The sequence below is a fragment of the Mus musculus genome, chromosome 7 (genome assembly GCF_000001635.26).
Source record: "Mus musculus strain C57BL/6J chromosome 7, GRCm38.p6 C57BL/6J".
Classification (NCBI taxonomy): Eukaryota; Metazoa; Chordata; class Mammalia; order Rodentia; family Muridae; genus Mus; species Mus musculus.
Genome location: NC_000073.6, coordinates 114249532 through 114262696, shown reverse-complemented (window position 1 = coordinate 114262696; position 13165 = coordinate 114249532). Strand labels below are relative to the sequence as shown.

At 40.8% G+C, this 13165-nt stretch overlaps 1 protein-coding gene across 1 annotated transcript in view; it reads left to right on the top strand.

Moving 5' to 3' along the window:
- The first annotated feature begins 8016 nt into the window (after positions 1 to 8016).
- Copb1 (coatomer protein complex, subunit beta 1) overlaps positions 8017 to 13165 on the top strand; it is a 39122-nt gene continuing 33973 nt past the window's right edge. The window contains exons 1-3 of the mRNA NM_033370.3: positions 8017 to 8091; positions 8678 to 8827; positions 12422 to 12651. Coding sequence (NP_203534.1) covers positions 8737 to 8827; positions 12422 to 12651 — 321 coding nt within the window. The 5' untranslated portion in view covers positions 8017 to 8091; positions 8678 to 8736. The remainder of the gene's footprint in view (positions 8092 to 8677; positions 8828 to 12421; positions 12652 to 13165) is intronic.

The window sequence follows — 13165 nt, the reverse complement described above, 5'->3', positions numbered from 1 at the left end:
AAACATCCAGGAAATTCAGGACACAATGAGAAGACCAAACCTACGGATAATAGGAGTAGATGAGAATGAAGATTTTCAACTTCAAGGACCAGCAAATATCTTCAACAAAATTATAGAAGAAAACTTCCCAAACCTAAAGAAAGACATGCCCATGAACATACAAGAAGCCTGCAGAACTCCAAATAGACTGGACCAGAAAAGAAATTCCTCCCGACACATAATATCAGAACAACAAATGCACTAAATAAAGATAGAATATTAAAAGCAGTAAGGGAAAAGGGTCAAGTAACATATAAAGGCAGGCCTATCAGAATTACACCAGACTTTTCACCATGACTGTGAAAGCCAGAAGAGCCTGGACAGATGTTATACAGAAACTAAGAGAACACAAAAGCCAGCCCAGGCTACTATACCCAGCCAAACATTCAATTACCATAGATGGAAAAACCAAAGCATTCCATGACAAAACCAAATTCACACATTATCTTTCCACGAATCCAGACTTTCAAAGGATACTAACAGAAAAAAAAAAAAAAAAAAAAAATACAAGGACAGAAACCACGCCCTAGAAAAAGCCAGAAAGTAATCCTTCAAAAATCCTAAAAGAAGACAGCCACAAGAACAGAATGCCAACTCTAACAACAAAAATAATAGGAAGCAACAATTACATTTCCTTAATATCTCTTAATGTCAATGGACTCAATTCCCCAATAAAAAGACATAGACTAACAGACTGGCTACACAAAAAGGACCCGACATTTTGAAGCTTACAGGAAACCCATCTCAGGGAAAAAGACAGACACTACCTCAGAATGAAAGGCTGGAAAACAATTTTCCAAGCAAATGGTCTGAAGAAACAAGCTGGAGTAGCCATTCTAATATCTAATAAAATCGACTTCCAACCCAAAGTTATCAAAAAAGACAAGGAGGGGCACTTCATACTCATCAAAGGTAAAATCTTCCAAGAGGAACTCTCAATTCTGAATATCTATGCTCCAAATGCAAGGGCAGCCACATTCATTAAAGAAACTAGTAAAGCTCAAAGCACACATATCACCTCACACAATAATAGTGGGAGACTTCAACATACCACTTTCATCAATGGACAGATCATGGAAACAGAAACTAAACAGGGACACAGTGAAACTAACAAGTTATGAAACAAATGGATTTAACAGATATCTACGGAACATTTTATCCTAAAACAAAAGGATATACCTTCTCAGCACCTCATGGTACCTTCTCCAAAATTGACCATATAATTGGTCACAAAACAGGCCTCAACAGATACAAAAATATTGAAATTGTCCCATGCATCCTATCAGATCACCAGGGACTAAGGCTGATCATCAATAACAACATAAATACTAGAAAGCCAACATTCACGTGGAAACTGAACATTCTTCTCAATGATACCTTGGTCAAGGAAGGAATAAAGAAAGAAATTAAAGACTTTTTAGAGTTTAATGAAAATGAAGCCAAAACATACCCAAACTTATGGGACACAATGAAAGCATTTCTAAGAGGAAAACTCATAGTCTTGGAAAGATCAGGAATTCAAGGCCCATACCTAAACATGATAAAAGCAATCTACAGCAAATCAGTAGCCAACATCAAAGTAAATGGTGAGAAGCTGGAAGCAATTCCACTAAAATCAGGGACTAGACAAAGCTGTCCACTTTCTCCCTACCTATTCAACATTGTACTTGAAGTCCTAGCCAGAGCAATTCGACAACAAAAGGAGATCAAGGGGATACAAATTGGAAAGGAAGAAGTCAAAATATCACTTTTTGCAGATGATATGATAGTATATATAAGGGACCCAAAAAATTCCACCAGAGAACTCCTAAACCTGATAAACAGGTTCAATGAAGTAGTTGGATATAAAATTAACTCAAACAAGTCAATGGCCTTTCTCTACACAAAGGATAAACAGGCTGAGAAAGAAATTAGGGAAACAACACCCTTCTCAATAGTCACAAATCACATAAAATACCTTGACGTGACTCTAACTAAGGATGTGAAAGATCTGTATGATAAGAACTTCAAGTCTCTGAAGAAAGAAATTAAAGAAGATCTCAGAAGATGGAAAGATCTCCCATGCTCATGGATTGGCAGGATCAACATTGTAAAAAATGGCTATCTTGCCAAAAGCAATCTACAGATTCAATGCAATCCCCATCAAAATTCCAACTCAATTCTTCAACGAATTAGAAAGGGCAATCTGCAAATTCATCTGGAATAACAAAAAACCTAGGATAGCAAAAACTCTTCTCAAGGATAAAAGAACCTCTGGTGGAATCACCATGCCTGACCTAAAGCTTTACTACAGAGCAATTGTGATAAAAACTGCATGGTATTGGTATAGGGACAGACAAGTAGACCAATGGAATAGAATTAAGACCCAGAAATGTCACTTGATCTTTGACAAGGGAGCTAAAACCATCCAGTGGAAAAAAGACAGCATTTTCAACAAATGGTGCTGGCACAACTGGTGGTTATCATGTAGAAGAATGCGAATTGATCCATTCCTATCTCCTTGTACTAAGGTCAAATCTAAGTGGATTAAGGAACTCCACATAAAACCAGAGACAGTGAAACTTATAGAGGAGAAAGTGGGGAAAAGCCTCAAAGATATGGGCACAAGGGGAAAATTCCTGAATAGAACAGCAATGGCTTGTGCTGTAAGATCGAGAATCTAGGGCTGGTGAGATGGCTCAGTGGGTAAGAGCACCCGACTGCTCTTCCGAAGGTCCAGAGTTCAAATCCCAGCAACCACATGGTGGCTCACAACCATCCGTAGTGAGATCTGGCTCCCTCTTCTGGAGTGTCTGAAGACAGCTACAGTGTACTTACATATAATAAATAAATGAATCTTTAAAAAAAGAAAAAAGAAAAGATCGAGAATCTACAAATGGGACCTCATAAAATTGCAAAGCTTCTGTAAGGCAAAAGACACCGTCAATGGGACAAAAAGTCCACCAACAGCTTGGGAAAGGATCTTTACCTATCCTAAATCAGATAGGGGACTAATATCCAACATATATAAAGAACTCAAGAAGGTGGACTTCAGAAAATCAAATAACCCCATTAAAAAATGGGGCTCAGAACTAAACAAAGAATTCTCCCCTGAGGAATACCGAATGGCTGAGAAGCACCTGAAAAAATGTTCAGCATCCTTAATCATCAGGGAAATGCAAATCAAAACAACCCTGAGATTCCACCTCACACCAGTCAGAATGGCTAAGATCAAAAATTCAGGTGACAGCAGATGCTGACGAGGATGTGGAGAAAGAGGAACACTCCTCCATTGTTAATGGGATTGCAAGCTTACAACCACTCTGGAAATAAGTGTGGTGGTTCCTCAGAAAATTGGACATAGTACTACCGGAGGATCCCGCAATACCTCTCCTGGGCATATATCCAGAAGATGTTCCAACTGGTAAGAAGAGCACATGCTCCACTATGTTCATAGTAGCCTTGTTTATAATAGCCAGAAGCTGGAAAGAACCCAGATGCCCCTCAACAGAGGAATGGATACAGAAAATATGGTACATTTACAGAATGGAGTACTACTCAGCTATTAAAAAGAATGAATTTATGAAATTCCTAGGAAAATGGATGGACCTGGAGGGCATCATCCCGAGTGAGGTAACCCAATCACAAAGAACTCACATGATATGTACTCACTGATAAGTGAATATTAGCCCAGAAACTTAGAATACCCAAGATATAAGATACAAATTGTGAAACACATGAAACTCAAGAAGAACAAAGACCAAAGTGTTTGCCCCTTCTTAGAACTGGGAACAAACCACCCATAGAAGGAGTTTCAGAGACAAAGTTTGGAGCTGAGACGAAAGGATGGACCATCTAAAGACTGCCATACCCGGAGATCCATTCCATAATCAGCCTCCAAAAGCTGACACCATTGCATACACTAGCAAGATTTTGCTGTAAGGGCCCTGATATAGCTGTCTCTTGTGAGACTATGCCAGAGCCTAGCAAACACAGAAGTGGATGCTCACAGTCAGCTATTGGATGGATCACAGGGCACCCAATGGAGGAGCTAGAGAAAGTACCCAAGGAGCTGGGGGGATCTGCATCCCTATAGGTGGAATAACAATATGAACTAACCAGTACCCCCTGGAGCTTGTGTCTCTAGCTGCATATGTATCAAAAGATAGCCTAGTCGGCCATCAGTGGAAAGAGAGGCCCATTGGTCGTGCAAACTTTATATGCCTCAGTAGAGGGGAACGCCAGGGCCAAGAAGTGGGTGTTGGTGGGTGGAGGAGTGGGTGGGGGAGGGTGTGGAGGACTTTTGGGATAGCATTGGAAATATAAATGAAATAAATACCTAATAAAAAGTATATTTTAAAAAAAGAAGCCCTTTTGTAGAAATACTATAGTTAAAAGAATTTGTGACACATTATAAGCTCAAAATTCACGATCTTTAAAATATTTTTCAAAAAGTCTCAATTGCTAAGACCCTTTTATAACTTCTTGAAGGGAAAAATGAATGAAAGGCAAAACCCTGTTTGCTTTATTAACAGTCTCTGATCATTAGTATTTGTGATGTCAGTATGTACTGGAAATAACCTCAGAACACTGTCTATAAAGCTTAGAACAGGCGACAGTACCATGTGGCTGTGTGTGGAGTTGCATCAAACACATGCAAAACACTAAAACTTCCTAATTTGCTGGACTTACAGTGTGTTGTGTAGGGAGGGAGGCTAAAGTTAATAACTTGTATCCTGTACCTCTTCTTCTATGCCTTTCTCTCTTTGTTGTTAAAAGATAAAAATTGTGTGCTTTTTTATCTGTTTCCTAAGTACAAGCTAGAACTCAAAGGATTAAAAAATGAGTGAACTTGGTTCTAAGGACAGTTTTAGTAGGGTTGGTTGTTGGTTTTTTTTTTTTTTTTTCTCACCCAGTATGTATGTGGTTTTAGTCTTAAGACACTGATTTTAAAATTTCAATCCACTTTGGAACTAGGAAAAAAATGACTTCAGTAAGAGCCCCTTGCTAACCCTGTTTGTAGGGGCGCACGTCCTCAATCCCAGCACTTGGAAGGCAGAGAGAGGCAAGTGGGTCTCTAGTGTGAGGCCAGCCAGGCTGACTGACACAAAGAAACCTTGTCTCAAAAGTCAGGAGGAAGAAAAAAGGCAATCACTGTGCAATTAAACCAGGAACTCTAGCGCTACAGGATAAAGGTTTGCTGCTGCTGACCGGCTGCTGGTCTAAGTCCAGTTTCAGTGAGACCCCTTCTCAAGCGAGTAAGTCAGGACGATGGAGCAGAGTGCCCAAGGTCTGGCCACCTACTAATATGTTCAAGTATGTGGACCTCATACAAAAGTTTTTCGCTTAAAGGACTTTACAGAGTTGGATGTGATCCTCTTTCTGTTTAGTCTGTTGTACTCAGTTACTCCATTTAGTCTGCTGGACAACTGAACAGTAAGATTCCCCGAGTCCTGTAACAAAGATATCATCTGGAATCTAAGCATCTTCACATGTAAATCTATGAGCTGGCACAATGAAAAAGAAAACTAGACGTCAGAACTCATGCTCTAAGCTCTTAGTGTTTGACCATTAAGCCATTGGAGCAAGTCTCTTTAGTCCTCAGCTTGTACACTTTTATAATCCTTGATATACAGAGTTTTTTACATTTAAGTAATTTGTGATTTGGAAAGTATTTGAAATAATATAGTTAAAAAGTGTAAAAAGTCTTATTAAAAATTATAAGAATTGGCAAAGCAACAGAAGAATTTGATATCAGTTAAGCTCCATGCTTTAAAGTGCAAAACCATTCATGTTGCCAGTGGCATGTTCAGGTGCAGGCCTAAAATGCTAGCTGTAAGTGACTCAGTCATGAAGAACCTGGAAGTTTAACGTAAGGACCACAACACTGTGGCCCTAAACTGCTGAGCTTCCTTGTTGCTAAACCTAATCTCTACACCTTGTTTGGTGTAATTTCTTTCTATCACCTCTCAGTAAGTCAAGTGATCTTGGAGAACTAGTAACTGCGTTTGTGATGATTCCATGTGAAAAAAGCTGAGTACACAAAAGAAACATGCTTGAATGCATCTCATTCTCAGAGAATTGTGCTGAATAAAGAAAGCTAATCTCAACAATTCTGTTGTATGATTCCATTTAAATGTCAGGATGGATAGATAGTTGCCCGGGTTAAAGTGGGCACCTGGCTGTGACAGCTGGTGGGCAGTAGGAGCGATCTCTGGTGGAACAGTTCTTTATCTGACTGTTGATCATCATACTGAACTAAACATATTGTTTAGAAGCAAGTACATAAGTGAGATTCTATAAACTGGTGAAGTCTCAGTGAGGAGACATGTCAGTTTCCTGCAAGACTTCCCGAGACAGAGGAACTGGGTGAAGAGTAGAGGGCTGTTAGAATCATGTTGTCTTACAATTACCTAGATTAAAAACATCTTTTAAGCATAAGCCAGACGTGATAGCGCTTGTTTGTAATTTTTTAATGTATTGGATGCTTTGAAAGAATAGCAAGAGGCCATTCTTTTTTTTTTGTTTGTTCTTTTGTTGTTATTTTGTTTTCTGGTTTTAGCCCTGGCTGTCCTGGAACTCACTCTGTAGACCAGGCTGGCCTCCATCTCAGAAATCTGCCTGCCTCTCCCTCCTAAGTGCTGGGATTAAAGGCATGTTGTACCACCGCTGACTGGCCGAGACCATTCTTTTTTTTTTTTTTTAAAGATTTATTTATTATTTTATGTAAATACACTGTAGCTGTCTTCACACACTCCAGAAGAGGGAGTCAGATCTCATTACGGATGGTTGTGAGCCACCATGTGGTTGCTGGGATTTGAACTCTGGACCTTTGGAAGAGCAGTCGGGTGCTCTTACCCACTGAGCCATCTCACCAGCCCGGCCGAGACCATTCTTAAATAAAGAGTAGAAATGATAGCGCTTGTTTGTAATCCCAGCACTTGGGAGGCTAAGGCAGGAGAGGAGTAGATTGGGAGTTGGCCAGCCTGGGCAGTAAGACTAAAATCAAAATTCCGAGAGGTAGCTGTTCTCTGTGCTGGAAATATGTAGCCTCTGGTATATTTTGAGTGGTGGGGATTTGTTTTTTAAACCCAATGTTTCCAGAAAAGAGAATTGTTAGAATAGCTGCATTCCAGGTAAATGAGAAAACAGTTTGTATTCTGTATCCTGCAAGTGAGGTTAGCAGGTTTTGTATACACAGTATGTGTATCCATGTTGTAATCCCAACTCCTCAGAAACTGAAGATCACCTTTCAAGACCAGTCTGGCAATCATACTTAAATTTTTTAATGTATTGGATGCTTTGAAAGAATAGCAAGAGGCCATTCTTTTTTTTGTTTGTTCTTCTGTTGTTATTTTGTTTTCTGGTTTTAGCCCTGGCTGTCTTGGAACTCACTCGTAGACCAGGCTGGCCTCCATCTCAGAAATCTGCCTGCCTCTGCCTCCTAAGTGCTGGGATTAAAGGCATGTGCCACCACTGACTGGCCGAGACCATTCTTAAATAAAGAGTAGAAATGATAGTTGTCAGACAACTTCTGATACTCCAATAACTCCAGTTAACTGAATAAAGTCAGATTCAGGTCACCAGAGGTGTTAAGCCCTCAAGTGTATTTTCATATAACCTAGTCATCTTATTAAGGTCTCTGAAATCATCTGCCTAAGAATTGGTTGTTTCCAGTTTATAAGTGAAAGGAAGAAGAAAGTCTGCAGGACTTTTCTGTTTCTCTTTTGTACAGTTTAGTTCCTGGGAAGACAATTCCTAAGGAACTGCTAACTGACCACAGCGCTTAAGTCAGCTCCCAACTCGCTGGGAAAACTAAAATACTTGTTTACACTGCTGCAGAAACCAACTCTGAGAGAGGAAGAAGACAACACACTTCCAGGGCGCAGCTCAGGGCGGAAGAGGCTTGTCCTTTCTGGGTCTCCGTACAGGCTCTGTAGCTGCATCCTTGCTGGTCTCCCCGCCCCCTTCCACGTCAGCCAAGGACTTGGTGGAGCCGTCGCGGCAGCGGCTGTCCGGACCGGTAGTCGGCGGTCCCACGGTTCCCTCCCGGCCTCCGCCCCTCGGAGCCAGGTAGCGACCTGGGCCCCCGAGCCGCGGGGTTGCGGCGGTCGCGCGGGGTCAGCGAGCCACCGGATGGGGAGATGCCGGGCGCTTGACTAGGCCGCGGCGACGGGCGGTGGGGGCGGGGAGCTGGGCCGCGGTCCCCTGGGCGGTGGGACAGGGGTCTGCGCCGCCTGAGGCCTGACCCTGCATAGACAGAGGCCGGTGAGGGGCGGCCGGGATTCCCACGGGGGACCCGCCACAGCCGAGGAGTCCCAAGGTTCTGCAGCGTCTTCGCTCGCGGGCCGCCCTCCTGGAGCAGATCCGACTGTGTTAGGTTGGCAATCACGGCCCCGTGACGTGGTGCTCCGGGTTGTCACTGTGGTGTGGACCTCGACTCCACAGCTTTGCACACCCTGGGTCGGGGAGTGGACGGGTACGGGGACTGAGTGATTGTCACTAGAGTTCACGGAAGGAGAAGGTGGGGAGAGCTCTACAGGTCGTCCGAAGTCACACGCGAAGAACTTCAGGCAGTTTAGAAGATCACGACTGATTTGCGGAATTTGTCTCCCTTTTTTTTTTTTTTTTCTAATGATGTTTGTATTCATTTTTGTAGATTTTCCTGGCACCTTTCGTCCTTTTCATCTTGTATTGGGTTGATTATAAACAGAAACCATGACGGCAGCCGAGAACGTGTGCTATACGTTAATTAACGTGCCAATGGATTCAGAACCCCCTTCGGAAATCAGCTTAAAAAATGACCTGGGTAAATAGTTTCTTAACTCAAATAGGAATTATTTTAATTGATAGATTAAAAACGTAAAAGATGGACAAATTAATATGGTGTTTTTTAATACATATCTATATGGTCTGATATTTAAATCCTGTCAAATATAATTATCTCAAACATTCATCTTTTCTTCATAGTGAAAACATTTCACATTCTTTCATAGAGATTTTTTTATTTTTTTGAGATTTTAAAAATATATATACAGTATATAGTTATTAATTGTAGTATACAGTGTCATACCTGAACTTTTTTATCTTGTACTCAGCAGCCATTGACCAATCCGCCTCTCCCAGCCTTCCTTCCTTCTTACTCTCCTAGGCTCTGTGAGCCACGGTCCTTTTTTTTTCTTTTTGTTTTCCTTTTTCCTTCTTAAATAAAGCCTTACTCTTTCCCTAGGTCAGCCTGGAACTCACTAATAGGCCAGGGCAGCCTCCAACTTATGTCAGGTCTTAGTTCAGCCTCCAAGGGTTACAGGTGCAGGCCACTATTCACCTTTTACTTTCAACTTCTCTGATGATGTAAGTTAATACTTCATAAAATGTTTCTACTCTCAACCTCCTTTCACCTGAGGAAGTTTCTTATTTATTATGTGTGTATGTGCACAAAAATGTGCTAGTCATGTATGTATAAAGTGAATTTATATGTGAGGCCAGGGGTAAACCTTAGGTGCCTCCCTCAATCATACTCCACCTTACTTGTTTTTTTTTAGACTTTGGATTTTTATAAGATTTATTTTTAATTGTGTATATGGGGAGGTGCCCGTGTGTGTAATGCTCAGGAAGGCCAGCTGTGTAGGCTCCTCCTGGAACTGGGAGCCACTCGATGTGGGTTCTCTGCAAGCGCATTATGTGCTGTTAGCCACTGAGCCGTTTCCAGTTCTCAGTCTTATTCTTTACTATTTATTAGTGGGAAGTGGGGAGACAAACATGCATAGCACCAGTGTAGGTGTCAGCTCTCTCCTACCATGTGGGTTTTAGGCATTGAACTCAGGTGGTCAAGCGTGGCAACAAGTGCCTTTTACCTGCTGAGCATGCTCAGTGGCTCCCTTCACATGCTTTTTAGACAAGGGATCTCTCACTGACCCTGAAGCTTGCTGACTTAACTAGACTAGCCGGCCAGCAAGTCCTAGCGATCCTCTTGTTTCCGCCTCCCCTTAACGCACTAAGGTTATAGGCGTGTGCTATGCCTGACTTTTACATGGGTGTAGAAATTGAACTCAGATCCTCAGTGCTTATGTGGCCAGCACTTTACTTACTGAGCCATCTCTCCAGACAACATTTTTTTTTTATTTGTCTTATTTTTTGAGTCAGGGTTTCTCTGTGTAACAGCACTGGCTCTCCTGGAACTCACCTTGTAAACCAGACTGGCCTTGAACTCAGAGATCTACCAGCCTCCTAAGTGCTGGGATTAAAGATGTGCTCCACTATGCCCCGCCCCATACAAAGAATACATTTTTAATCATACATTATGATAGTACAATTCAATCACAGACTAATTTGATGACCATAGGAAAACAAAAAACCTTGTAAGTATAGTAAAAGCATTGCAGCTCATACCATACAGTTTGAGATCTGAGCTGAGGTGCTTCAAACATTATTTGGTGTTATGTGTTATAATATAATGTAATGTAAACATGTCATGTGCTCAAAACCAAGACTGCATCAAAGTCATACAGTGCAACACAGGCAGATGTTACCAGAAATACTGGATTTTGAATTGTGTGGTGTGTGTGTGTGTGTGTGTGTGTGTGTGTGTGTGTGTGTATGTGCTTAGAAACTTTTTGCTGATGCCAAATTCTATGTTCAGTTGTGGTACCCCAAAATGAGTGACTCTCGGTGTAAGAAGCTAGGATTAGCGGCTGGATAGCAGTTAAGAGCACAAGCTTGTCTTCCAGAGGACCAGGGTTTAGTCCCTAGCACCCACGTGATTGCTTACAAACTGTAATTGTGGTTCCAGTGGATATGATGCCCTCTTCTGGTCTCCCAAGAGCACTACATGCATATGATCCACAGACACACATTCTGGGAGAGACACCAATACACACAAAATATAAAATAATTTTAAAGAAAGAAGGAGCTGGGATTAGGCCAGGAAGATGAGTCAGAAAGTGGAAACCTTTACCACCCAAGCATGACAACCTGAGTTAGGTCTCTGGAACTCATGATGGAGAGAAACTTAGCCTGAAAGTTGACCTCCGTGTCCATGCTGTAACATATGTGCCCATGCTTACTTACACATATAAACACAAGGTAGTTAAATTTTAAAAAGACAGCTTGAATCCAAGTAAATGTTGATAGTTGTAGTGAAAATTGAGAAATCAAAAGAGACTCATTTATATTTCACATTTGCTTATAGTTAAAAGTGCTTAATTTTTCTAGAGTTTTGCTAAATATTTTTTATAAGTTATGTATGCTTGTATGTGAATATGTGTACATTAGTGCAGGTCCTCTCGGTAAGAAGAAGGTATGTCTAATCCCCTGGAACTGGAGTTCTTGGTGGTTGTGTGCTGCCCGATGTGGGGGTTAGGGACAGAGCTCGGGACTTTTTTTTACGTACCTTAACCTGTAAGCCATTGATCTCCAGCCTCCCCTCTAGAATTTTTGAGAATGTCTTTAGTAGACCTTTTATCTTAAGAAAAAGGAATTTTTTTTCCCTTTAGACTTGTAGAATTGGTTTATAGAAATAGGATAATAGCCCAGCCTAATAAAGCTAAAGAAATAAAATCATTTAATTACTTGTTCTTCAAAACACTATAATTTCTTGCATAGTTTAATGTATGATACTTAAATATATCTGGCAATTTTCTGTAGGTAATAAGTCAGTATAAGCAAACAAATGAAGTTAATACAAAAGTAAACATGAACATCCCCTACATGTTTATATTTTCATCTTGAAAACATTTTTGCAAAAGAAACATATATGTTTGAAGTTTGAAAACTCATGCTCTGCTCCTTTAAAGTATATAAGGGCCATTATGTACTTGGAATTCCAACTGTTCAGAGGGCTGAAACAGTGGGTCACATTTTTAAAACTAGTCTGGGCAGCTTAGGCCCCTGTCCTGGTGAAGTGCTAGGGGCTATGGACATGTTAACTATATAGTACTTGCCAAGTACTCAGGAGGCTCTGAATTCAGTACACAGCACTAAGAAGGAAAGCGGTGTGCTGTGTGATTTTACAGGATGGGGTTGAGGCCAGGGCGTACTGTGTAGCCCTGCCTAGAGCTGGCCTTGAGCTGAGGATTGACCTGTTCTAACTTCTCATGTGCTAAGCTAGAAGGTACTCAGTGTCTGCTTCCCTGTGGTATAGCTCTAGGTTCAGGAGCTCTACGTTAACTCAGTTGGTTAGAGACCAGAAGTCTAATCCAGTACTATCAGATCATATATAAGGTATCTGAGATTCAGAGACAAAATAGAGTCACAGACATGTTGTTTGGATTTGTAACCTTGTTACCACAGCTGATAGTAAATTTAGTTTGTTTTATTTTAAACTATCTGAGGAACTTAGTTTTGAAATAATTGTGTTTGTTTTTGTTTTGTTTTGTTTTGTTTTGTTTTTTAATTATTGAATCAGAGAAAGGCGATGTGAAGTCAAAGACTGAAGCTTTGAAGAAAGTGATCATTATGATTCTGAATGGGGAAAAGCTTCCCGGACTCCTGATGACAATCATTCGCTTCGTGCTGCCTCTTCAGGATCACACCATCAAAAAGTTGCTCCTGGTCTTCTGGGAGATTGTTCCTAAAACAACTCCAGATGGAAGGCTCTTACATGAAATGATTCTTGTGTGTGATGCATACAGAAAGGTAAACCAAACCATAACTATTGGCTTTGTTGATTTGTAATTATAAAATTGCTGTAATAGATACTATTAGTTTTCAAAATTAAATGTTTGATGAAATGAAAAAAATTACAATACTTATTATTGAAGTTGTAAACTCAAAAGCTTAGACTGCCTGAAGCTGGGCCTAGCTGTTAATGCTGCCCAACATAAAAACCTAATATATTATCAAATACTTTTTGGTGGATTTGGGGGCGGATTTTTATTTGGTTTTGTTTTTCTTTGTAACTATTGCATAAGTCTCAGAGTAAACTTCGTAGATGACAACATCTTACCATAATATTAAAAGATTGGACATGCTTGTAAAATTTATTGTTTAAAAAATTATTTTGGGGCTAGAGAGATGGCTCAGTGGTTAAGAACACAGACTGCTTTTCCGAAGACCCTGAGTTCAAATCCCAGCAACCACATGGTAGCTTACAACCATCAGCAATGAGATCTGACACCCTCTTCTGATGTGTCTGAAGACAGCTACAGTG